The 25,713-nt window shown below is 36.2% G+C and overlaps 1 protein-coding gene across 1 annotated transcript in view; it reads right to left on the reverse strand.

Moving 5' to 3' along the window:
- Window positions 1–25,713, reverse strand: part of EXOC2 (exocyst complex component 2) — a 133,350-nt gene that overhangs the window by 26,183 nt on the left and 81,454 nt on the right. Inside the window, exons 17-23 of the mRNA XM_082479417.1 lie at window positions 24,527–24,588; window positions 21,732–21,812; window positions 20,710–20,769; window positions 19,792–19,853; window positions 18,794–18,860; window positions 16,772–16,888; window positions 12,495–12,636 (exon numbers count right to left, since the gene is read on the reverse strand). Of these exons, the coding sequence (XP_082335543.1) occupies window positions 12,495–12,636; window positions 16,772–16,888; window positions 18,794–18,860; window positions 19,792–19,853; window positions 20,710–20,769; window positions 21,732–21,812; window positions 24,527–24,588 (591 nt within the window). The remainder of the gene's footprint in view (window positions 1–12,494; window positions 12,637–16,771; window positions 16,889–18,793; window positions 18,861–19,791; window positions 19,854–20,709; window positions 20,770–21,731; window positions 21,813–24,526; window positions 24,589–25,713) is intronic.

Here is a 25,713-nt window from a genome sequence, read left to right on the forward strand (position 1 = left end):
AATAAGCAGTGAGTTGGAACCAGACCACAGTAGCTTTTAGAGATGTTACTGCAGTAAAAAACCAAAACCAACCAAATAAAAACCTAAAACACCTCACTGCCCTCTACATTGCCAGGAAAAAAAAAAAAAAAAAAAAAAAGGATAAAAATTGTTGTGAAGCACATACAGTATTCACTGAGACCACATATTTATCCTATTTATTAGAGCGAAGGTGAGAACTTGCACTGGCTTCCAGTGTTACTATTTCACAGCTTTTCACTTCCGAATTTCATTGAATCCCTACAGCATTTTGAAAAGGGCATGGATTTGAAATGAAGAATGTCTTTGCATGACCTGAACAATAGATCCTTAGAATTTGTTCAAGTCCAAAATTAACATTTGGAAGCTATCTGGACTCAGGAGTGACCCACAATAACTGGAAAGCTTAAGATTTTTCACAGTTCAAAGTAAACTATTTTAATAATTTTGAATTACTTCAACTGCTGAACAAATCCAGCACTATAATTTCATCCACACATCAATAAAGTTTAAGTGTTTCATTAAGTTTAAATTGCTATTCGTTGTGTAAAGAAATTTTAAGCTAATGAAATGCTTTTTATTACAATGGATCTGCTGTACTGTTAGAAGTTTATCATATTTTCTCACTTAAAAAATAAGAGTTCAAGGGCTTGGTAACTTGGCTACAGAGCGAATATGCTCCAGGCTGAATTCTGTATAGAAATTTCTATAGAAAGCGTTGATTTTTGGTTACACTAAAATTTTCAACTTAAAAACATGCACACACCCCTGGGCAGAAAGTGTTACTGAAGCGTTGAGTAGACCGCTATTTTCCCTACTCTGCCAGTTTAGCTGTCCAATGGCAAGGTACATCTTGGGGACTGTTTTTTCATCACTGTATTTAAAGTGTTAACAACTATAACATCCTTAACTACTGCACACATTCAGGGACATAACATGACAGAACTACTCTCTAAGGCACAGCAGTGTGAATTACAGAAACCATATAGGCAGCTCCCTGCACAGAAAAGTGATAATTTTAATGCAGCTGAGTTTACTTAGAGTAATAGCAAAGTTCTAACTTGGAACTTCCCATTTAAACAACGTGCACAAGACTCTGAACCATTATAATCTGAGCTAGAGATATGACTCAGTTACAAAAAGCAGCAGACAAACCTCCACTACAGATGAACCATTAGCCTTAAATGAGACCCACAGTCACCTACGAGTAGGTATCAACAACACCTTAAAGCTTCCCAAATATTAATCGTGGCCTGTAAATGCTGCTTGACCTCACAGTGCTCACACACACACAGTCTTCTGAAACTATGGCTTCAATATGATCTACTAAACTATTCCACAGTTTAAAGTCCCAGAGTTTCTGGACCGCATCAGTCTGCCTGGAACCCAACTTTTAAAATGGATGCCTTGATTTCCACCGGATCTAGTCTGCAGCTCTGATAAGCTCACAACAGAAAACGTAACTGTATGCATTAGCCAATATAACATGTAAAATGCAACTGTTCCAAGCAAGCAAATATATTTAAATATAAAATAAAAAACAAGATAACCCCGAGAATGTATTTAATCTCTCAGCAGATAAATGCTCTATAGTAAACAATTAGTTCTCAATACAGAAAGCTACTCATGCCCTAACTGACAGCCATGCAACAGTAGCGCAAGCACGAATGCCTTTGGGATCAGGCTAGAGAACGTCAAAAGGATTTTAAAAGAATTCAGGGGTACAAGGAAAGAGCACTCCCAAGATCTTTTAGGAGCAAGCACTACCCAACTGGATATTACGTGAGCAATAGCAAAGCATCTACAAGTGAGCACACCTGTGGAAGTAAATCTTTGTGGGAAGAGAGTCAGCCCAAGCTAAAAAGCTTAACTAAGGAGGCTCATACAGACCCCAGACCACAGTTTGGCACTACAGGTAATTTTACTTTTCATCTGACTTTCTTTCCCTACTCCATTTGTTTCGTTACACCTCAGTTTGTTAAAGACTGCTGCAGGAACTACCTTGAGCATTACCAAGATAATAAAAATCTAGTTTCCAAGGGTAATGATTGACAGAGCAGTCTAACGTGGAGCCCACTCAAACACCTAATTCACAACCAAGGTTTTAATTTTTGGGGGGGTTATAATCAAACTAGTAATCAAATAAAAAGAAATAATAGTAATAGTGACTATTGCTTTACAGTTCTAAGCTTTTGGCTTTTTATACTATGACCTTATCATACCTCCCTCACTTTCCCGGTCTTCAGTTCTGGCTCCCGAACCCATCCAAAGCACCACTGAGCTCTTCCTCTTGCACCTTTCCGTCCATCCATTCCTACTCACTTAATCCAACCTGTAAACCCAACCTGCCAGTGATCCCAAACTGTTTCCTGCCTCATTCCAGTAATGTTGGGACACCCTAAGTAATCAGTAAACCAAACAGTAAACATTAAGACAGCATTTGTGCTTATCAAATGCAAAGTAAACATGAAAGCATTCACTATGCCAACAAGTTAGACCACTGAGTAGTACTGTTCTGCTGATGACACGATTTATTACTACTTATGTTTTATTGAACGGGTTGGGACAGTACCAAACTTGTGTGGATACCCCCTCATTCACGCATGTAATACAGGGTGTTCAAAGAAGAAAAAAAAAAAAAAAAAACCAAAAAAAAAATGCTTGCCCTTTCTTCTCTATGCATTATCATTGATTCCATTCCCTGATTAATTTTCTGCTTTGAGCAACGCAGAGATCAGATGCTATTATCAGACAGTCACAAAAATACTAAATAATATTAAAATAGCTGAAGTGTTTTTTGAAAAGTCTGCTTGAGGGTCTAAAAACTTATTTAGGTTACTTGTAACAAAAAGAAGATTGTTGGCATTAACACGTCTTAGGTCTTCAAAATTTTCAGGTGAGAAAGATTTTTTTCCCTAGCCTGTTATTTCCTTTTTAAAAATATACCCTGCTTTAAATAGGCAATTTACAAGTTTGCTGACCACTTAATTTTGTAGTTTGGGAAGAATACAGGTGAAATTTTTTAATGAAAAATGAAAGATAAAATGTTTTTGGAGCCTAATTCCTGGAGCTTAATAGTCTTCAGCAAAGCATAGACAGAAACGCCACAATGTATTGCAGGAAGGGGTTTGATAGGTAAAGCCAAATAAAAGTTGGGAGAGATATGGGTGACAGTCTAGTAAACAACTACTGGTAAGCTTAACAGAAAACACTGTAAAGCTGAATGGTGAGCGAAGGCAAGACGTGCAAAGCTAGAAGCAGCATAAGAAATAAAATAGTTAAGTTACAGATGAACTTCTGCATGCTTGCACATGTGAAGTCTAGAGTCTGCTGAGACCAGCCAGCAAGAAACTCAATCCAAAATTAGCAGGAGAAAATCTTGCATGCAAGAAGTGTGTGGAAGCACAAGAAGATATCTAACAAAGTTGACGTGCAAGTACAACTCAGTACGTGGCAGGCAGGGACCAGAAAATGCAAAGTCTCTCCAGGACATTTTCTACTGGGATTTCTACAATAGTCAGAAATTAAAGATAACCTGTTGGCAGAAACTACAGGAAGCTGGAGAAATGGTTCTTTCTCCTGTTCTCATCTTTTGCAACTGTTTCCAAGGACAGCGAGGGTACAATGTCCATTCCATTTCACCAGCTAGAATGATCCTTAATATTTATAATTCAAACACCAATGTAATCCATTAAAGAAATCTCACTGGTGTCAGAAGTGAGAAATGTAATGAAAACTGAATGTCTGAAAGTGAAATTGAAGAAAAACCTGAGGTTAAAATGAAATTACACAAATGAAGGTATTTTGAAACATGCAGTGAAATTTGTGAAATTTTTTGAGCAGCAAATTATTTTTTATTTATTTATTTATTTATTTTTTTTTACAAACTTAATCGCAAGGCTATGATATGATAGGACATTATTCTACTTGTCAAAGAATTATGTGTAGTAAATCAAACGCAGGAACTGCAGTCATGCAACACATGAATTGTTACACTCGCTGGTTGAACAGGTCATTTAAGGATGTTGAATTCAACTCATCCTGATAAAAATGTGATTGTTGATACAGAAAATAGTTAATATTTCCTTACTATAATGACAAAATATCAAATTACTAATGTAAGTTGCAAATGCAGTTAGTTTGAATGGAAAATTGCATATTTTAACTGGAGTACTTAGAGTACTGTGTATAAGAACACTCTGGTGTTCCAAAAAGTTTCTCCACAAAGGCACAACACACCAGCACACACAGAAACACAGCTGTTTCTTCAAGCACCGATTCCCTTTTGTGCAGCCCTGTGTTTACATGGCCTCCTCTTTTTTTTTTTTTTTTTTGTCACACATCCCAAATGAGCTCAGTTCTTCCAAGATGTAGAAAAGAGACCCAGCTATCCTTTATTCTTACCTACTAGGGGCAGGAGGGGGAGGGGGGAAGAGCCAGAAAAGAAAATACCACTTTGCTGCTGCAATTACTAGCACTTAAAGGAAAGTTCCCTTTTCAGTAGCTAAAGTTGGCACTCTTACCAATGCTAAACCCTCTGTACACTCTAAACTGCAACCTGAGAAATGCTGCAAGAAAATGAAATACAATGGCATACAATGCAAGAATGTGCAGGCTATAAGACATGTAAGGCTTCAGCCTGTACCCTCTCCTTCTACTCCAGTAGCTAGATGAAAATAACTACACAGTTGACAAGTCCTTTAGCAACTTTATTTGCCAATGCAGAACACTTTTTTTTTTTTAATGTTATGGCATTTATTTCTTATACGCAATAGAACTGCAAAAGCATCATTGTTTTCTTCCTGTTCACATACAAAGACTAACTGGCATGTTACATCCCTCATAAAAATAGCAGAATTTGGCCTTACTAAAGCATACAAAGACAGACAATTCCTGAAAACAGGACATCAATAGTTTGAGATCTGTTGGTGAGGTAACTCTGAAGCCATTCATTTGAAGTGTTAGAAGCAATCTAAAGGGTTACAGAGATTTCAAACCAAACTATTTTGCACATTTCAGTCAAAAAGTAATTGCCTATTTCTCAAAAAAAAAAAAAAAAAAAAAAAAAAAGATTTTACTATATCCAAATGTTTTTAAGATGTAAATGCACTTGTCATCTTTCATGTAAGCAGGGTGCTGGTGCCCCAAATTAAACAAAAGAAGAAAAGTTAGGGTTGACAAGTATGTCGCTGTGTAACTACAAATTAAATATGCCTTTTGATATTTCAGTTTTAACTGTTGAGTACCTTTTCATCAGGCTATTGCCATTAGGAGTTTTTTATTAGATTTTTAAATTAGACAAATAACAGATAAGAGATGACAAGTATATCAAAGCTGATTTAGCAGATCTGACGCACTTAATCTTTTACTGTAAGAGTGGCATTTGATGTATGTTAAAGGTTTCAAACAATGCTCCCTTAACGTGCCAAATAAGAAGAAATTCAGATTTAAAGTCTACTATATTCAATTTATGCCAAGTACAGAATGAATATCAGAAAAACACAATCAACTTTCAGTTGGAAGTGTGAAATTACCTGAAAACTTTCAGTGCAATGTGAAATCTTAAATACTACCCCTCCACCATCCACCAATATGTGACAACACCAGTGAAACAGAAGATACATATTTTAAAAAGATTGTTGGACTAGCCTCTGCAAATCTCTATGCTGTGTACTTTTGTGGATGTTGGCTAGACTGCACAGCAGCCAGAATTTCAAAGAATAATTTATGAAGAGAGATCACCATATCTGAGTTCCTCAGAAAAATAAATGAACATCCACTTTTTGTGTGGTAAAATAATAATAAAATAAATAAAACCTCACTTACTACGCTCTCAAATTTATGTAATTGTTGTATACGTAAACAAACAAAATACAATGAAACTGGCCACATTATTAAAAATAATTTAATATTTGCACGCAAAATCTCACATTAATAATCTAAAAGATTGAATGCCCACATACTACAACTACTTTTGCTTGTACTGCACAAACTTCAATCCACAGAAATCTTTGCTATCCAAACTCAGAGTAACACAACCACCTTGTTCACTCTCCAAAAGACTATAGGCTTGGAATCCAGAAGAGATCACAAAGCCTAATTTTGTCAAGTGCCTAAGACAAAATATATGCATTTAAAATAGAATTTTAAAAAGCCTAACAAAACACAACCTACTACCAAAAGAGAGAAGAATGAATACAAACGAAAAAACCTTGTACTCTGAACTAGCAGATTGACCAGCATACACAAAAGAAAAAAAAAATTAAAAACATATTCGGCAACCAATTAACATTATGTTTCCCATTATTCCTTTCATCTCTTAATTCTGTTAATACCGTAGATTAAATTAGAACAATGGTTCAAACAAGAAAAAAGAACCAAACTAGATTCCATTGTTGCTGCATGTTAAAATTGAAGTCTTTGTTGTAAAGACTCAGAAGTCAACATTGAAATTAAAATGAAAATTTACATGAAAGTTATTTATTAACAATAAATCTAATTAAGTTAATAATATTGCCTTCTAACACCAGCAGTCACACCTTAGATCAAAATAAAGGGGTAAATTTATAATTACATTGTGCTTAAGTTCTTTCTGACAGTCAGAACTTTCATATTGAAAAGAGCATGTATGTTGAAAAACTAAACAATAAAAGCTTTAGCACATAGGCTAAATTAAAATTTGCCCCATGCAAACAATTTGCCCTTCCTTATATTTATAACTGTAACAAAAACCATATGTATAAATAAATATCTGATGATTACAGGACAAGTAAGCAAGGCATATGCTTTTTCCACACTGACAGAGACATGGTACAAAACTTAGAATATTATGTACTTTTCAAAGCTCGCTCAAAAGGCAGGCTTCCTAATTTCATTCTAACTTTGTCTACACAACTGTTCATTTATTACAGTTCTTCTCGTTCTTCTATTTTCCCTTCTATTTCCCCACAAATTATATGATGCAAGAAAGTATTGTCCCCAGTACTTACGACAGATGACTGCGAATTTGCCAATAGATTGTCAAGGTTTTTGGATAAGATAAGACTTCAGGTAGTCAAATTGAACATGAATGCTCAAGTTGACAGGAGTCAAAGAAGGCATTTTAAAGATAAAGACAAAAATGCTTAAGTGAGTTATCAACATGACACAGAAAACCCTGCGGAGGCAGGGAGAGAATACTGCCTCTACATTTTTTTCCCCTCCCTGATTATGCTTCACTCGCTTCTCAAAATCTGTAACAGCTGAGGATAGATTTTTGCCTGTAACAGCTCCAGGTAATACAATCCCCAGTGTTATTTCCAAAAAAGCCTTCATTTCATGAAGCAAGTCAAGTGTACCCATGTGGGAGAAAGTGTTATTATTTAAAGACTGGATTATACTTGATTGTCGTTGTGTAGTTTTTTTCTGTACACAATTTTTACCAACATTGAAAAGAAAGCAAACAAAAAACCAGAATGGAAACCAGAAAATTCTCCTACTGGTTTGGTCTACATGGCTCAACAACAGAACTGGCAATATATACATGTAACTTCTGTACAGTAGATTTATACAGATTTGAGTCATTTGGCTGACGTTGTAGAGTTTGACTTTTGTAGCCTTGATTTTGTAGCCTCCTCTTGAAAAGGAACAATGCTGGCAGCATTGGCAAGGCAAAACATTTAGGCCATTGTTGTGTTTCTCAGTGGTACTGCCTATACATAGCAAGTAGCATTGCCTGTAGTGTTACTATAAGTATATAGTAATATATACGTAACTTCTGCCAGCTGTGCAGAGAAAGTGATTGGTAACATTAATAGACTGTCATCCCTAGAGGACAAGAGTGCAAGACTGAGGGGATTTTTTTGATTACACTGTAGCTTCTGGTAATCTCACTGATCTAGCAAGTATCAGACCTCTCTACCCTTTTATTTGCACTTTAAGTCTGTCTCTTGTTTGTATAAACCCTTTCAATACATTTCTGTGTTAATTCTTTTTCTAAATCCTACCCTGACTTACGTTTCTACCTTGCTTATCCAGTCCTGGATTCCCGCTTGTTCCACCGTTGTTCCTTGCTTGATACCAGTCTTCATCACAAGCTTTTTGTTCCAGTCTGCTCCTTCCCTTGCAGCTATCTTATCTTCTACCAGCATTGGTATCCACCCCATGAACAACTCCATCTACCCAAAAGCATTATCTTCCCAACAGTCCAGATCAGGTGCTCTCTGCATTTTATTCAGAAGCCTCTTCATTTTGCTCGGTAACAGCAGGGGGAGCATCAAGAAAGGAATAGTTGCTAGTGCTCAATAGGTACAATTGTTCAAAAAAAAATTGCAGTCTTGAAGCTGTGGGCTGGACTAGCAACACAGGAAAGTCATCATCAGAAAATGCTTAATGTTATTCCTAACCAATTTCTGAGTATTTTCTTAACCAACTTTTTCCAAAATGTCCTTTGCATAAGATATATCTGTGGCATCAACATGTCCCAACTCTGGTCAAATTTTCAATCTCCAGATGGAATGCTTGAAGGTTTCAGACTGCATCAGGGAAATGATTTGCCTTTACCTTAGCTTTTAAACACGGTAAATCAATGCCTTTTCCCTCTTCTTTCCTTTCAGAAAAAGAACTGTTCTTGTCAAAATTTGCCTTTACATTACCCACTAGTACTATTTGAAAGCTAATGCAGAAACACCATATAAAAAAAATCTGGCCCAAACTATTATGTCTTGGCAATCAGGCATAGTTGTATCCAGTAAAGAACATTGAGTAACTATACTAATGCAACACTGGAACTGAATACTTAGGAACAATTATAATTTTTTTTTCCCCTCAACAAATCAATGGGTCAATCTTTAACAAATCCTGGAGTGAATTGTGTTTGATTCAGTGTGACCCACTCCAAGTCATCTGTATGCTATTTTAGTTTAATGAAGTAGATACTTTTCATGCTATACTTGGAGAGGAACTGTAAAGTAGGGGTTTTTTTTGTTTGCTTGTTTTGGGTTTTTCTAAGAGGAAAGTGAAAAGATAGTATGTCTACTGCAGTACTAACTGCATCTTTTAGATTACATAATGGTATATTTTCTCAACTATAATCCTGGGCCCTGATGGCATGCATCCGCGAGTGCTGAGAGAGCTGGTGGATGTTATTGCTAGACCAGTCTCCATCGTCTTTGAACGGTCATGGAGAACAGGAGAGGTGCCTGAGGACTGGAGGAAGGCTGACATCACTCCGATCTTCAAAAAAGGCAAGAAGGAGGACCCAGGGAACTACAGACCAGTTAGTCTCACATCTGTCCCTGGGAAGGTAATGGAGCGACTCATTCTGGATGTCATCTCCAAACACGTTGAGGAACAGGAAGTTACTGGAAGTGGTCAACATGGATTTACCAAGGGTAAATCATGCTTGAGACCAATCTGATAGCTTTCTATGATGTTATAACTGGTTGGCTGGATGAGGGGAGAGTTGTGGATGTCATCTACCTTGACTTTAGCAAGGCTTTTGACACTGTTTCCCATGACATCCTCATTAGGAAGCTGAGGAAGTACGGGCTAGATGAGGTGACAGTGAGGTGGATTGAGAGTTGGCTGCGGGACAGAACTCAGAGGGTTGTGATCAGCGGCACAGAGTCTAGTTGGAGGCCTGTAATCAGTGGTGTCCCCCAGGGGTCAATACTTGGTCCAATTTTGTTTAATATATTCATTAATGACCTGGATGAGGGGACAGAGTGTATCCTCAGCGAGTTTGCTGATGATACCAAACTGGGTGGGGTGGCTGACACCCCAGAGGGCTGTGCTGCCATTCAGCGTGACCTGGACAGGCTGGAGAGCTGGGCAGAGAAGAACCTAATGAGGTTCAACAAAAGCAAGTGCAAGGTCCTGCACCTGGGGAGGAAGAATGCTAGGCACCAGTATAGGTTAGGGGCGGACCTGCTGGGAAGTAGTTCTGAGGAAAAGGATCTGGGGGTTGTGGTAGACAGTAAATTATCCATGGCCCAGCAATGTGCCCTTGTTGCCAAAAAGGCCAATGGAATCCTGGGCTGCATAGGGAAGAGTGTGGCCATTAGGTCGAAGGAGGTCATTCTCCCCCTCTACTCTGCACTGGTGAGGCCACAACTGGAATACTGTGTCCAGTTTTGGGCTCCCCAGTTCAAGAGGGACAGGGAACTGCTGGAGCGAGTCCAGCGAAGGGCAACTAAGATGATTAAGGGCTTGGAGCATCTGCCTTACGAGGAAAGGCTGAGAGAGCTGGGACTCTAGCCTGGAGAAGAGAAGGCTGAGGGGAGACCTTATTATGGCGTACAAATATCTCAAGGGTGGGCTGAAGGAAGATGGAGCCAGGCTCTTTTCAATGGTTCCAAGTGACAGGACGAGGGGTAATGGGCACAAGTTAGAACACAGGAAGTTCCATTCAAATACACGGAAAAACTTCTTTACGGTGAGGGTGACAGAGCACTGGCACAGGCTGCCCAGGGAGGTTGTGGAGTCCCCTTCTCTAGAGATTTTCAAGACCCGCCTGGATGCAGTCCTGAGTAATGTGCTCTGGGCAATCCTGCTTTAGCAGGGGAGTTGGACTAGATGATCTCTAGAGGTCCCTTCCAACTCTGAAAATTCTGTGATAATCCTGTTGCACAATTTAATTTTGTTTGTGAATATTAGCTTATGAGAAAAAAAAATTAGTTATATGCTTGCTGGGTGAGTTTTTTTAATTGAATACTGGAAAAAGTCAGATTCTCACATGCCCCATGAAGAGGTGGTTGGGTTTTTTTCCAGTCCTTTTCTATAACCAAGTTCACATACCTCCTCCAAGAGGGAGACTTTCCCAGTCACTTACTAATTATATCTTCAGAGCCCTGAATATTTTCAGAGTCAATAAACCATTGCTAAAACCAGACAAACTGAAGGTGCTCAAAGTTACACTTTTATACCAATAGTCAACAAAGTACCTTTGACAGAATTTATCCATTGGAAAGATAGATCATCAAGATGGAGAGGCATGGAAGAAGTGACTATGCGTTCCTTCTGAACATGTCTAGCTTGGGGATTAACAAAAAAAACCCAAACAACTTTTTTCACTACTTCAAATTGGCACCTCTTGGCCAATATTATATCTCTGAAGAGGAGTCTCTAATAATCACCACCTTTACTTTGATTTTACCAAAAAGTTGCAGATAAAGTACTTCAAACCAACAATAAAGTGGACAACAAGCAGACTAAGGCACATCTCTAACAGAGATTCAGTACTTCCTTTAAATGAAAAAAATATTACAGGATAATCCTAAAGGCAATGTGAGACTAGTAAGTAGATCCCAGTGTACTAGATCAAGAAATGGGCATACAAAATCTGACACAACAACTTCTTTCTCTGTCTTTGTTAGCTGGTGGGAATGCAAATATGCCAAGCGAAAACACACTTTAAACATGATGAGAAGTTATATATTACTCAGATAAAAATTTGAATGTGCAAGATTAAAATTTAAGTTATTTTTGCTATAGACTGTATTAGACCATATATTCTGAACACAAAAGTAGTAATGAAAGGTAGAAAGACGCTTTTCTTTAAAATAATAAACTCTAAGATCTTTGCATTTTTAAGGCCCAGTGAGCAAGCACTGCACGTCCTGATTCACAGATTACAAGCATAATTACTTCCCTATCAAATTTTAAAGTACCAAAAAATTTCTACTAAGCTTGCCACATACAACTCCATGAAACAATCAAAACAAGAAAGTACAAATTGTCATGTCAGTCACTGATTTACTGAAAACTAATACAAGATCACCTTCAAAATGCCATATACTATGGTACTGCAACTAATTTCAACTTGGTATTAACCAGGCATTCATGTGGTAAGTGATTTAGATGTATTACTTTTAGATATGACAAATTAGATGTTCAAAGGACCTAAATGTTAAGATGTGCACAGTATTCACTGCTTAAAAAAACAACACCAAATCCCAGACTCATTTATATTATGCTTCCTTAAAACAGAGGCTCTTAAAGCACCTAATTAATGACTAACATCTCAGTCATTCTAAATACCTTATACCTGCCCTTCTTCAATGGTTTAACAGTCTTTGCTGAACTACTGTTATAGTATGCATTTTCTCATAATTTTACCTTTTCAGAACTGTAATTACATCTATTACAAAAGTGGCCAGATTCTTTGGAAAAAAATCCCAAACAATCTCAATGAATTTCATAAGAAAGTAGCAAAGATGTCTTTTATAATTCTTTCTATTATATATAAGCAATGAAGCAAAATAATCACAAAAAACAAGTATTAAAGAGATTATCAATGATAAAAGCTGCTTTAATCATTTGGGGGTATTTGAAAAATGTTTTAGGAATTAAGTAAAGTCTGTGAGAAAGAACTTATAATAAGAACTTGTCAAAAGTTAAAAACACAGACTAAAAAGAAGTTTTTAATTTTACAGTATATTTTAGCTCCTATCAATCACTGTTAAAATAATTGCAGAGTTTAATAAGTAGATATTTACCTGCTGGAACAAGACAATCTTTCCAATCAAAATATCCTGCATAAATGCCAGGTTCCAAGGACCCAACTATCGGATCTGCCTTGAATTCAATGTACATTTCAAACAGTCTTTGATCCAGCTCTTTCAAGGATTCCATACTAACCTAAAAACCAAAACAAAAACAAAACAAAAAGAGAGAAAGAACATAATAAACAGTCATTAATTACCAGAATTAAATCACATACCCAAAAACTTAGATCACATCTTTAATTTTTGGTAAAGAGTAGCAATTACTTACACATTTCAGTTCATAAGTACATACATAAAAAAGTAGGAGTTTCCATATTATCTGTCCATCCTACCCAGTTTTTTTTTTTCTTATTGAGCTCAGCAATAGATACATATAGAAAGGTCCAAGAAATGCCAAAGCAGGCACACCACTCTGTTATTGCCTAATGGCACGATTTTTTTTCTGCGTGTCCAGAGTTCTTGATCTTGCACCAAGCAAGCAACCAAATTTTGCCAATGCTTTAAGATATGCCCATAATAATTTCCATCCTGAAACACAAAGATTTTCATATAATAGTTAAAATCTATCCATTGGAATATTATGATTTCTCACTATCTGCCCTATACTTTAAAAAGAGATTTATTTAGGAGTCTCTGCCTTCTGAAACTGTACATGTGAACTTCCCCCCTCTACTTCAAGGCACTGCCATACAACAGATGCATAAGCTACAGCTCACAAACATCTGCAGAATTTTTCTCTTTAACAGCTCCCTATGCAATTTTTATTAATTCACACAACTTAGCCAGACTGAAAGCTAAAGGGATACGCACAATTTTCTCATTGTATCTGAACAACTTCAAATTTCATACAAGAGCTTTTTATTAGACATAGGTATGCCTTGTAATTGTAGCTTCTAAAACACAATGTGTATCATAAAATGTTAAAGTAGGAAGTCGGTATTATAACATGATGATGGATGCTAAATTCAAATAAAATACACTGAAAATATCATGAGAGTCATCTTGTATGTATTTATGTTTATGAGTAAGAGCTTAAGAGATGGCGAAGTAAAGCTTAAGTATTACTCATTTTCCTCAACCATTAGGGGAAAAATATATATCTCATATATATATATCATATATATATGATAATGTATAACATATTATCATATGTTATATATATATATGATAATTTCCAGAAGCAAAGGGGTTTAAAAGTGAGGAAGAAGGCAAGGCTCTAGACCAAACTGGGAATTCAGAAGAAAGAAAGAAAGAACACTGACTCCTTATAATTCTTTTCTCTGTGAAAGACAAAAGATTTAACACTGCAAGCTGCAGAATAAGGGATGAAGCTTATTCGCTGCAGGGATGTCTGAACTGGCGTCCCCTATGGCATGCCTATACTGTTAAGTGAAGAGAAAAGGGAACTGCAATATTTGAATCAGGAACGGATAGAGAGATAAGCCTTCAGGAATGAGATCATAAGTGCAAGGGAAAACAGGTATTATCCAGGTCAAAGTTGCTGCCAGATTCACGAAAGTTGGGATGGTGAAGCTGATGCTCAGAAACAGAGAAACAGGACCACTTTCCTGCTTTCCGATCTGATGAACTTCCTTTAGTTTCTCACAAGAGGATCTGTATCCCAAAGCAATGGGGCATTGAAAATTTGGTCCCAGGAGAAGATCAAGGCTATTTTCTTCTTCCCTCCCTTCTATCCAATAGCCCGTTGACACCCAAGATTCAAAAAAGAACACACTAAAAAATGTACAAAAATCTCACTAAACCCTCTTTTTCCCCCCTTACACAGCATCACAGGAATGTAAACCCAGAATGCGTTTCAAGACCTTTTTCACTTCAATTTCTTATGACTAGGGAGAATAACTATCCTTTGACCATTCCTATTTAGGTTTGAGCTACTGGGAAAAATCAAGTACAAGTTCCAGTGCGTAGTCCCTGCAAACATGCACCCATTCAAAGAATCTGTGAAACAACTGCTTCAGTAGTCCTTAAAGTGTTTTAAAATTAAGTAACTCTGCCTTCCACTTCTGCAGTCATTCAATACAAAAGATCATCTGCACATTCAGTACAGTTTTTTTGTTTCATGCAAGTCCTCTTCAACCTGTTTCTAGTTCAATGCACAATTAAGACAGTGGTGGGTAACCTCGTTTTTCAGCTGGTGGAAAGATTACAAGAAAGAACGAACAATTCACCTGAATGTTACTTTGAGTCCAGGATGGGGCAGTGAAGCAGAGTAGAAGTCCTTAACGACTCCTGTTGTGTATACCCATTTTCCTGACTCTCAAGTGGGGTACATGCTCATAAAAATATACAGTTCTTTCATTATAATCTTTCTGCTCTGAACTTCCCTGTAACTAGAGTTTTCAATTTTCGTATTAAAGCCATTTTGAGCCTCTATCCTAGTAATCCCTCTGCCTTATCTAAGTATCAGAACTGTGGAAAAAATTTTATTCAGAAGCTTAATCAATAAGCAAGGGTGAATATTATGGGATAAGTAATTTTTTTTTCCACTTGCTAGTTGACGAAAGTGATGATAAAAAGTTGAATTAAAGAATCTCCACAGAAAAGCACTTAAGAATTATGTAGAAATTAAATATAATTACTAGTGAGGACCTTAAGTATGTGTAAAGGTGGCATGTGCTAAAGCAGAGTGTAAAATTTGGCCATTTTATGTAACTTTGTATTTGCACACTACAAAAAAAATGGAAATAACAACCATGTAGAATGTAAGGAAGTTTCCTTGTTTACCATTTTATGATTTCTATATTTTCAGAATATTAGATAATAATGATTTCTAACAAAGGCAACTTAAAAAAAACGCAACCAAACAACAGTTTTTACCTATATACACTACAAAATTTACCTTAAAATTCAATTTATAAAGCTAACAGAATTTAAAAGCATAGGGTTTTTTGTAGTCTTCTCAGATAAAACCACATTCTATTTTTTTTTTTAATTTTGTCAATTTTTAAATTGGAAATTTTGTATCTAGTAATGAGTTAAATAAAGAAATTTACAGAAATGTAGGTGACAGAACAAAACTGAAACAACCAACCAACCCCCCTAAACCTCCCTGGGCTTCTAGCCTCTCTTAAAATTAATGAAGGGTTCAAAAATTGCCATCTTAAGGTGACTGTCTAATTATCCAAATCCTCCCAGCTAGCATTACTGATTGATGTGTCCCATAGATGCAGTATCACACTAGTCAGTGCTTTCAAAGGGTTAACACAGATTTGAAATTAATCTGCAACTTCAACATTCAAATTTTGTTATTTATAAACCTACCAGACTTTTAATGGCAATACTTCGATGTGGCTGCACAAGACAGTGTTGAATACATCACGGATGTCTTACTTGCTGTCTATACTTCTTGTCTACATAGACACCACTAACGGTACCTAGATGAACTCTCAGTTGTCTCAGCAGCACATAGCAATATCCAGAGTAATTTTCTATACTGTACTAACCATACAAATCATATCAACCCCATTTAAATGCTATTCAAAATTACTTCAGCCACAGACATTCAAACAACATTCAGGCAGAACAGGACTACGGATATACTATATAGTAGAAACGCCAGTTCGAGTGAAACACTGTACTCTGTACTGGAAAAGATAACATTTTACTTCCAAACAACAAATGTTTCTGGAAATAAACTAGCTTTATGGTCCTAAGGATTAAGTCACAACATTTCTCATAAAAAATGATTAATCTTTACAAAAAGGCAGGAAAATGAGACAGCTACTGCCGCCCACTTTGACATTTTCGTTCTTTGAAAAAAAAAAAAAAAACAAAAAAAAACAAACCCAAAACCAAACCAAACAACAAACCAACAAGCTAAACAAAAAACCAACAAAAAACCTGAACTAGTTTATGAACAATAGCTATCAGTAACACAGATTACCAAATGAAATAATTTATCAAGTATATTTCTGAGATAACGATCTTTTATTCTCTGCATTAAGAAAACACAGTGACATTAAACAGCTTTACTAAGAAATCTGATAAGCTTTGCCATTGAACACACAAGCCCTGAATAAGAGGTCACATTTTCTATACCAGCTATTTAAGCCTTACAGAAACACATACAACCATGTCACTGATGATGATGTGTCCAGCTGATGCTTGGAGTCCCACTCATTTGTAGAAGGCTCACCCAAGAGTCCTTTTGACCATACGAACACACGCACTTAATTTCCACAGAAAGTAAAACAAATAAAAACTGTTTCCTTCAAGCAATGATAGTTCATTCTGGTGCTCTCACTTACTTGAGTTATTTTTTCAACACCTTGAAAGCCATGTTTCTCAAAATGTTCAGCTATATTAAGGAAGGTATGACGTTCCAGATAACGGCAGTTGCTGAGTGCAATTAAAAGCCTCTGTTCCTAAAAATTTGTTTTAAGAGAATAAAGAGTGTAATAGTTAGAAAAAAGAAATATCAGCATGACCAATACTGGAAATGTATAGTATTTTATTGATTCTCTGTATGTAATAAAACATGCTGATAAATAAAGTGAAGTTCACAAATATTTTTCTCAATAAAGCACTAAGAAGTGAGTGAATATCAGGTATGATGATTGAACACGTATGCTTTCTCTTATGGGATCTGGAGCATTCACTGGAATAGCTGTGACTAATAAAGAACTGCAGTTAAGACTTCTTTACAAAAATTAGGGTTGGACAGCTTTCCAGGAAGCTGCTTCCGGCTTTTACTTTGTTTCAGGAAATATGCTAAGAATCATGACCATCATGAAGATGTAACTGAAGATCATCCTCACTTTCACATGAACCTGGCTAAAACAAAGGAAGAAAACCAGGTACTGAACAAATGGACTCACCCATTGTACAATACTAGAAGGTTCAGAAGTATATAATTTCAGCAGTTAATTCGGAAAAAAAATTAGGTGGTTATAACTTATCTCTGTTCTTCGATGATTGTTTTTTTTTTTTTAATTATGAGAAGGTCAAAGACATTCTGAAGTTGAGATATCAGGATTGCCTTTCCCTGATCTTGGTGCAACAAGGTATAGTTTCCAAAGAGACAAAGAACCAAACAACACAGAAATACTATTTAAATAGATTTGATCTTTCCTCTTCCCCTCTCCTCCCTGCAATATGAAAACATTTTTCTATCTCAGATGGAAGTTCAAAATCAAGAGCAGCAAATATTTTGAAAACAAAAGTATTTGGCAATGCAATCATCAAAATACTGCAGATCTGATTAGAAATGGTGTCGGTTTTCAGACCCAGAAGAACTCCTGACGGTTTTGTATTTCAGCAATATGATGACTAGTGTTGAGATGCGCAGTTGTCTACTGCTTTAAATGATAATCAATTGGTATACAGACTATTTAAAAAGCAAGCATTTTAAAAATACAATGACAAATATTACTCTGCACTCACTTTCTCTGTTCTCATTACTCAATTAGGAAAGAGAAGATGAAGTGTTCTAGGATTTACAGAAAAAAATTAGTAAGAACGTTTGGTTTCCATGGTATCAAAATTTATTGATTTCTTCTTCTTTATTTAAACATTTATACCTATGACATATGGGAGGAAGTCCAGAACAGCCACAAAGAGTTACTTTGTCAACAACGAATATCTAAATCTATGTGTTGCAAGAATAAAATGATATAAAGAACTAATTATTATAGTCTGCAATTCAGAAACTTGGTCTGATTTGGCATTCTGTGACTCTCTGTTGTAGCAGAAATGCTTATTGCTCTTGTAAATCAGGCAAAGATGGGCTTCTGACAACATTTAAAACCTATACTAAGGAATATTAACCTCACAAGAGGTTCTCACTAGGTTTCTTGCAGGGAAAAAATATATTTTTTCCATCAGCCACTGGACTAGAAGAAAGTATATTAACAAAGTCAAAGTGTCAAGAATATTAAAAACCTTTTTTCCAATTTCCTAAAAAACAAAACCAAACATGCCACGTGAAAAACTATGTTACTGAATATCTGTATCTTCATGGGTGTAAAAATAGTAACTATAATCAGACCAGTTCTTATCATTTAAAACAAGGTGATAAATCAAAAGTCCAATCCTCAGCTGTTTTAACATCAGTGCTATTTTCACTAATTTCAACGATGCCATTTTAATTTCTGAGGAGGACCTGGTTTCAAAAAAATGTCTTCATTAGTTACTTTAAGATAGCATACTAAGATAACATAGACAAACATTGTTTTTAAATGAAAAATAAAAATAAAAAAAGACTGTATTCCTTTAATTTTGAGAAGCATGAAGTATCACATCAGCTTTTTAGAAATAGAAGCCAAACTTACTGAGGAAAGACTCGAGTCTTCATGAATGCTTCCAAACAAATCTGGAGATGAAACATCAACTGAAAGACTAGGAATATTATAAGTGAGTAGTATAGTGATTTTGATACATAGTGATACATAGTGATCTGATAGATGGTGGATTCAAATGAACAGTTGGAACATAAGACTGGAATCTTATTTCAAGTCCCATCACACTTGACAATAAAGCAGCCCACGTTGCTCAGTTTTTCTAAGATGTCCACATAGCCCGCAGGAGCTTTGTGGACGGACAGTATTATTCTAGCTACAGACCTTTCCCTCTTAAAAGAATTTTCATTTTCTATAAATTTTCTGGTTTGCCACAGATTCTGATGTGTTTTTACATCTATCCAGCCAACAGAGTCATCCAAATAGCAAAAAAAAAAAAGCAAGTGGCGTTAGGAAAACAATTAATTTGCCTTTTTTCTAATGCATATTGTGTGTACCAATATTTGCCAAGTCTCTGGCTTTTCACACAGAAATGATTAGTACTCTTGGAAACTCAGATTATTTTGAATTGTTTTGGTCCATAAAATAAGTGGTTCATGAGCAATTATGGAACAAACTTTCAAGAATTTAGCAGAAATACCTATAGAATCAGTCAAAATAGAAGGGAAGAAAGGCAGGGGCCGTTTCTCAACGAGTAGACATTACTTAGTGGCAAGGACAACTCATTCCATGTAAGGTCACGTCAAAAACAACATACCTGCTTCTATAGCACACTACAACTCATGTCGTTGAATAAAATAGTATAACTAATACCATGTTCATTATCTTGTACAATATTTATTACATGATGTCACTCAACCATTTGACATAAGAAGTATCTACTTTTACTTCAAAGCACCACTAACCAAAGGCAAAATTATTCATACGAAATATGAAATACCAGAGAGGATAAAACCACACCACCACTGAAATTTGAGACTTGCACCCGCAATTTCAGAATACTATGCCTAGGTCCTATTGATTTTACTTACTGTGCTGTATCTATGTCACCATCAGGTTTGGTGCTCAGTTGTTCCAAACAGTCTATAAAGACCTAGGAAACAATAAAGCAAGATCTACATCTTCTGCCAGAACTAAAAAAGATTCTTAAATTCACTTTTACTACAGTCAATAGAAGCAGAACAATCATCATCACCTTTGTCTTAAACCTTGCATACATTAATAATATAACATTTTAGTTACACCTTTTGAATGCATATTTTTAATTTTATAGGCTTCACTGTTTACTTGTAGCAAAACACAGGAGTTTTTAATCCTGCTAAGGGATTCTCATCATGCATGGCTAAAATTATGCAGTGGTAATCTGCTGATTTGCAATGAAGGCACTATTAATAGTTTTCAACTGTTCAATCGGAATAGTTGGTCCCAAGTAAACATCACAGAAGCATCACTAAAAACCATTTTTTGCTTTGGCTCATGATTTGAGAAGACTATAAAAACAGCTCAAAAGCCTAAAGAACGTTATTACCCTATTTCAAGTGTATTAAAAAAATATCAGAATTTGTTATAAAGAAAATTGGTTTCTGATACAAAAATTAAAAGCTAGATCTTCAGCTGATGAAAATCAGCATTGCTCCTTTTACTGTAGTATATCAATGTTAGATGATATCAGCTCAGCAAGTGTCTCTCAATCATCAGTAAAATCTTGAACAGTCACAATCAGTAAAATGCTTGAATATGTCACCCTCTGAGGATTTGATACCATCAGATTCAGCTAGTAAACTCTACATACATTTAAAGTCAAACATTTCTCAGTATTCCAGAGTGTATCAGAGGAATAACACAGTCATCAACTTCAGCTACCTTTTGGGAGGTGGACAGGGTACAAAGCAGACATTTTTGTTGATCACTCGTGTGTGCCATTTCATACTTAAAAGTGCTAGAGTTACCTGCATGATCCCAATGCTTAGCTGGCACACATCCTCCTGTGTTTTCTGTTGCTGGAAAACCTGAAGATGCAAGCATATTATTTCAGCAGAACAGCTTCACGTGGCCTTATTCTTAAGGCAGGCCTGAGTAACCCATCCCTAAAGAGATGACACAATTATAGGAATGGCTGCGGGGACACTGTTTTTTCATGGATCAATTTCAATTCCCCCTCTCCCCCAAAAACGGGGAGAGAAAATACAAGTTCCAATAAACAGTTTGACAAGCATGAGGAGGTAACTCACTAAAAGGAAACAAGTCCTCATACCTAGTACATGTGATACGTAACATTGTTGGCTAACAGAACTACAGCAGAAGCTCCCAGGATATTCAAAGGTCTTTACACTCTAACAAGAAGGATTTCCCATGCACTGCAGATTCTTTTGAATAATGTTCTCTGAGAAACTAGAAAAGCTAGCCATAAAAATTAAAATAAGGGAGGAGAGAGAAACAATACCCACACAGAGGGGCCCAAGGGACTTTGGAAAAGTGTTAAACTTCCTTAGATCACTGAAACCTGGCAGAACACATCAGTATCACAATCAATCAGGGCCTCGAGGTACTAAGTGGATGGGAACAATCAGGACTCCTGGTTTAGAATAAAGCTTAGAGAAGTAAAAAGGTGAATTTAAGTTCTGCAAGTAGTTTGGATGCAACACTGAGCAAAGAGCAACTCCTAGCAATGCCCCCCGCTTTTTTTTTTCCCCACGTAAAAAAAGTTGCATCTGCTGCTGTCTGAAAATTACATTAGTAGCATGTTTTCTAAAAAACAACAGCTTTAAAGATTTAAACATAGGTCCAATCTGCCCCATACATAGGAAACACAAACAGAATTCTAAAAGCTAGCAGCAGTGAAAAGTGTGTACATGGAAAAAAATAAAGAGGAAAGTTATACCCCTGTGTCATTCTCTGAAAGTTCTTGTTCTGAAACCCAATAGTAATTTACATAAAAAGAAGGAAAATAAAAGCATGAATCAAAACTTACACTGGCCTCTCCAGGTTTGCAGTCTAGCACAGTTTTAAGAGATTGCAAGGCATGGATAATGCACTGTTCAAACTGGGATGGCTGAAAGGCAAATGACATGTTAGGTTAAAGATAAGCATGTTAAATGTACACTACCAAATTTATATAAACTTCCACATCGTATAGTAAGCTCTATTTCCAAATTATCCCCAAAAAGGGGGGGAGGGGAAGAAATAATGATTCATACTATTTATATATTACCATAGGCCCCTTTTGTAGTGATGCACTTTTGTACTCAAGTTGTCTACAGAATTATTACCATAGATCAATGTACATTTTTTTTTATCTGAATGAGACCTCTACACCAAACAGCCTCCTCTAAAAGGGTCATAAAGATTTTTATAGCTTGTTTGTGGTAGCATATATTGACAATTTCGTTATAGATGTCTGTAACACCCTCCCTCCTCTCCCCCTTGATCTAAGTTGGGATAGAATTTCACCTGGGATATCTGATATTTCTGCATTTTATTTCAGCAAGAGGTTTCTAAGAAAAACAGACTGAATTTGCTTTCACTTGGAGGAAAATAACCCACTGGTTTAGGGGGCTTTTTTTACCTCCAGGTTTCCAAACCTGAAGTATGACTGTCTTGATGCATGTATCAATTTCACTCTGAAAGTGCAAACGAGTTCATAGCATCACAGTCATTAGTCAGTTTTTCCTTGTCTTTCTCTCTTCCCTGCTAAGTCACACCTTTTTTTTTTTTTTTTTTTTTTTAAGCAAGGCTGTATGCTGGTATTAAGCAGGAAGCTGTTCTACAGGGCAACGTGAAGCAAAAAATAGGGACATCATCCTATTGTATTTGGGTCAGAGAGATGGACAAAAGAAGCTTCTAACCCATGTAAACCTGCTTTTCAGCCAGTACATAGTTTATGGCACATCACCAACTTTAGGCTTAAGAGTAACTTTTTTTTCTGTACATGCTGGGGTGCAGATGGATCATGAAAGCGATGCTTGCATAGCAACCTGAAAATTATGAAAAAAGCCAGTAAGACAATCTGGATTTATTATTTTTGGACCGGCTTAAAAGAACAGCAGGAAAGTGCTGCTCTTGTTTTTTTTTTTGTTTCCACATAATAAACCATCACACCTCAGGAGAAGAAAGCTGTTCAGATATGTTAATCCTTGGATATTATGAAACTGCAGAGAGTTGGTTCAGTGTCTTACTGTATCTCTAACCTGGAATACAAATGCTAAGGGTTTATCAACCAGTATTTCCTACAAACTTAAAATACATTTTCTACCTTAAGCCTAAAATGTCCCCAAAGAGACTGCCTGGCCCTTGTTTATACTGGTTAATTTTGCTACAATTTTTGCTGTAATATTACCACAATGAATTCTACTTTAGTAGACAAATAACCCTGCTATGACAAAATGTGGTCAACTGCCACCATTAAAATCTGGCATGTCTCAACTACGGCCTCAAAAGGTATCTGGGGAAGTGCTGTATACAAGGAATTCGTGGGCGATTTCTAAATTAAAAAAAAAAAAAAAAAAAAAGAGTGAGGCAGTTTTCAAACAAAGATGGGTTAGGATAGAGCAAAAGCATAAAGAAACAAAGCTTTTGTGGAAGATCCTTCCTCCTCTCTCCATTTTACAGATGAACAGTGAAAAACAGAAAAGTTAAGGGACTTGCCCAAGTCAGCGGCAACTGAAACCAAGACCAGAAGCTGTAAATCTGGTTATAATACTACAATTGCCCAACAACACTCTTTCCTACAACGTGTATATTGTGATTGCTTAATGCCCTCCTACTCAACTTCAAACACGTATTTATAGAAGCAAATAAGAAAACCCAAAAAAAGTCTGTGGAGCATTCTCTTAGATAATATACACAAACCAACTCTCCCTCCCACAGGCCCTTTCTGCTTTCGCAGATTGTTTTTAAGTCACACCTACAACACGCTTGCTGTATTTTAGGCATTACTCATTACTGTTTATTTCCAGAAAGCATCTCACTAATTTATCTGAATTTGGTTTCAAGTCATTTGTTGTTTACGTGTAGGCAATCTCCTAAATTAGTTGCTTTTCAGTTCAATTTCTCATTATAACATGTAAGTGACCTATTTATTTAGCTACAGACCAATTCCATGGTAGTGTGCCTGCTAAGTTATGAAGCATTTTGATGTGAACTGAACTTGTGACCTCAAAAATAACTTTTTTACTTCAGTAAGCCATCCTTAAAATAAGATACTTGACTATGGAAGTTGTTATTGTTTATCTCAGCAAAATCATGCTTACGTTCAGCAGTAATTATACAGATACATTTAAATAACACCACTTAAGGCAGAAAGTCATGCTACATATCTCGATACCCGGTTCTTATTTATTTTTGTCTCTCAATACACGGCACAAATCCGCAAAGCTTTTATTTATACTTTTTTTTTTTTGTTTTGCATGTTCAAAAATATTGCTGTCTAGTAATACCATTACCGCTTAAAGTTGCTTCAGACATAATAGTTTAAGAAGTACAAATAACAATTTTGGAAAAGGAAGAAAAGAAAAAAAATAATTTGTGTTTGGTGATGCGATCTGTTAAGACTGCTGTAAATAAGTAACAATCCAAACAAAAAATTTTGTGTTTTTTATCTTCCTATATTTTAATAGAACTATAGACACCAGTATGCAGACATATAGAAAAAGTCCAAAATAATTCAACTTTGGGAGAATATAGAAACCAGTTTCATTACACTTGCAAAAAAAAAAAAAATAATAATCCATCAAAGTGCATGCCTTCAAGACATACAAGTATACCCACCAACGATGTCAAACCTTCATTGTCAACAACCCAGTCTTCCTTTTCAGCTAACCTCTTTATATCTGTAAGACAGAGCAAGAGGGGGAAGGGGTGGGGGGGAGGGAGAAGGTATTCATTTTCATCACTAAAGCCTCCTTGAACTTGAAAAGATAAACCACAGACATTGGGACTGCAATGACTAGGCATACAAGCAAATAGCACAAAAAGCTTCAAAGCTTTCAGCATTCTCAAATGACTAAGAATGGAACTCGTACATGGTATGCTGGTGACACCACATAGAGAAGCACATCTGTGATACATGGCAAGAGTTGCATGAAGCACATCTTTTACTGGAAAGCTTAAAATTAAAGGAATATTGTGAAAGTTTGGGATTTGTTTTTATTTTGTAAATTTTTAATCACAACATAAAATACTGCATTTAAGAACCCAAGTCTCTAGTCTTTCATTTTTAATTAAGAGCTGGGGTATAATAGAACAACTGCCTAGCATTTTAGCAAAGACAGAAAGAACAGCACATTATTCATATTTAATAACCATAAAAGAGGCTCAGAGTCCCCACTCAGGGTCAAGGATCCACGATGCTAGAATTTCTTCAAAAATACCTGAAGGCATATACAAAAACCACTGTCTTCTGCTACCCAGAAGGTGACAACTTCTATAGGCTCACTGAAGCTAACAGGAGCTAAGTCAGGATGCGAATCTAGAATTCCTATATGGATGCATGCATTCTGCATCATTGTTGGTTTTTTTTGGTGGGGGAGCTTTATGAACTTCTAAACAGAACAAAGACGAATTGTGTGCAGTTTGTAGGGGTTTTGACATACAGTGTTTCACACACAAATTGCTCATCAGAACTGTCTGTACATCATGAAACTCCCTTTTAAATGAGCAAAAATTTCAGCGAATTACCATCTCTCCCCAAAATCCAAGAAAATAATTAAGAGGCTTGGTTATGGTGTCATACCCTGCAATTCTACATCTCATGGAAGTACAGGCTTAGTGAGGATAAAAAGTATTAAGGGTTTGTGCAGAATAATTACTCTGTTCATCTCCCTTTTAAGTAAACATCTTAATTCAACCAATATTCTTGCAAGGCTTTATGTTGCACTGGTCAGCCTTTACATGTTCTTGTGGCTGCTCACTTTTTCATTCTGTTCTGAGCTAATACAAAAAAGAAAAAAAATTCT

This window comes from Vanellus vanellus, assembly GCF_965231255.1.
Source record: "Vanellus vanellus genome assembly, chromosome: 2".
NCBI lineage: Eukaryota > Metazoa > Chordata > Aves > Charadriiformes > Charadriidae > Vanellus > Vanellus vanellus.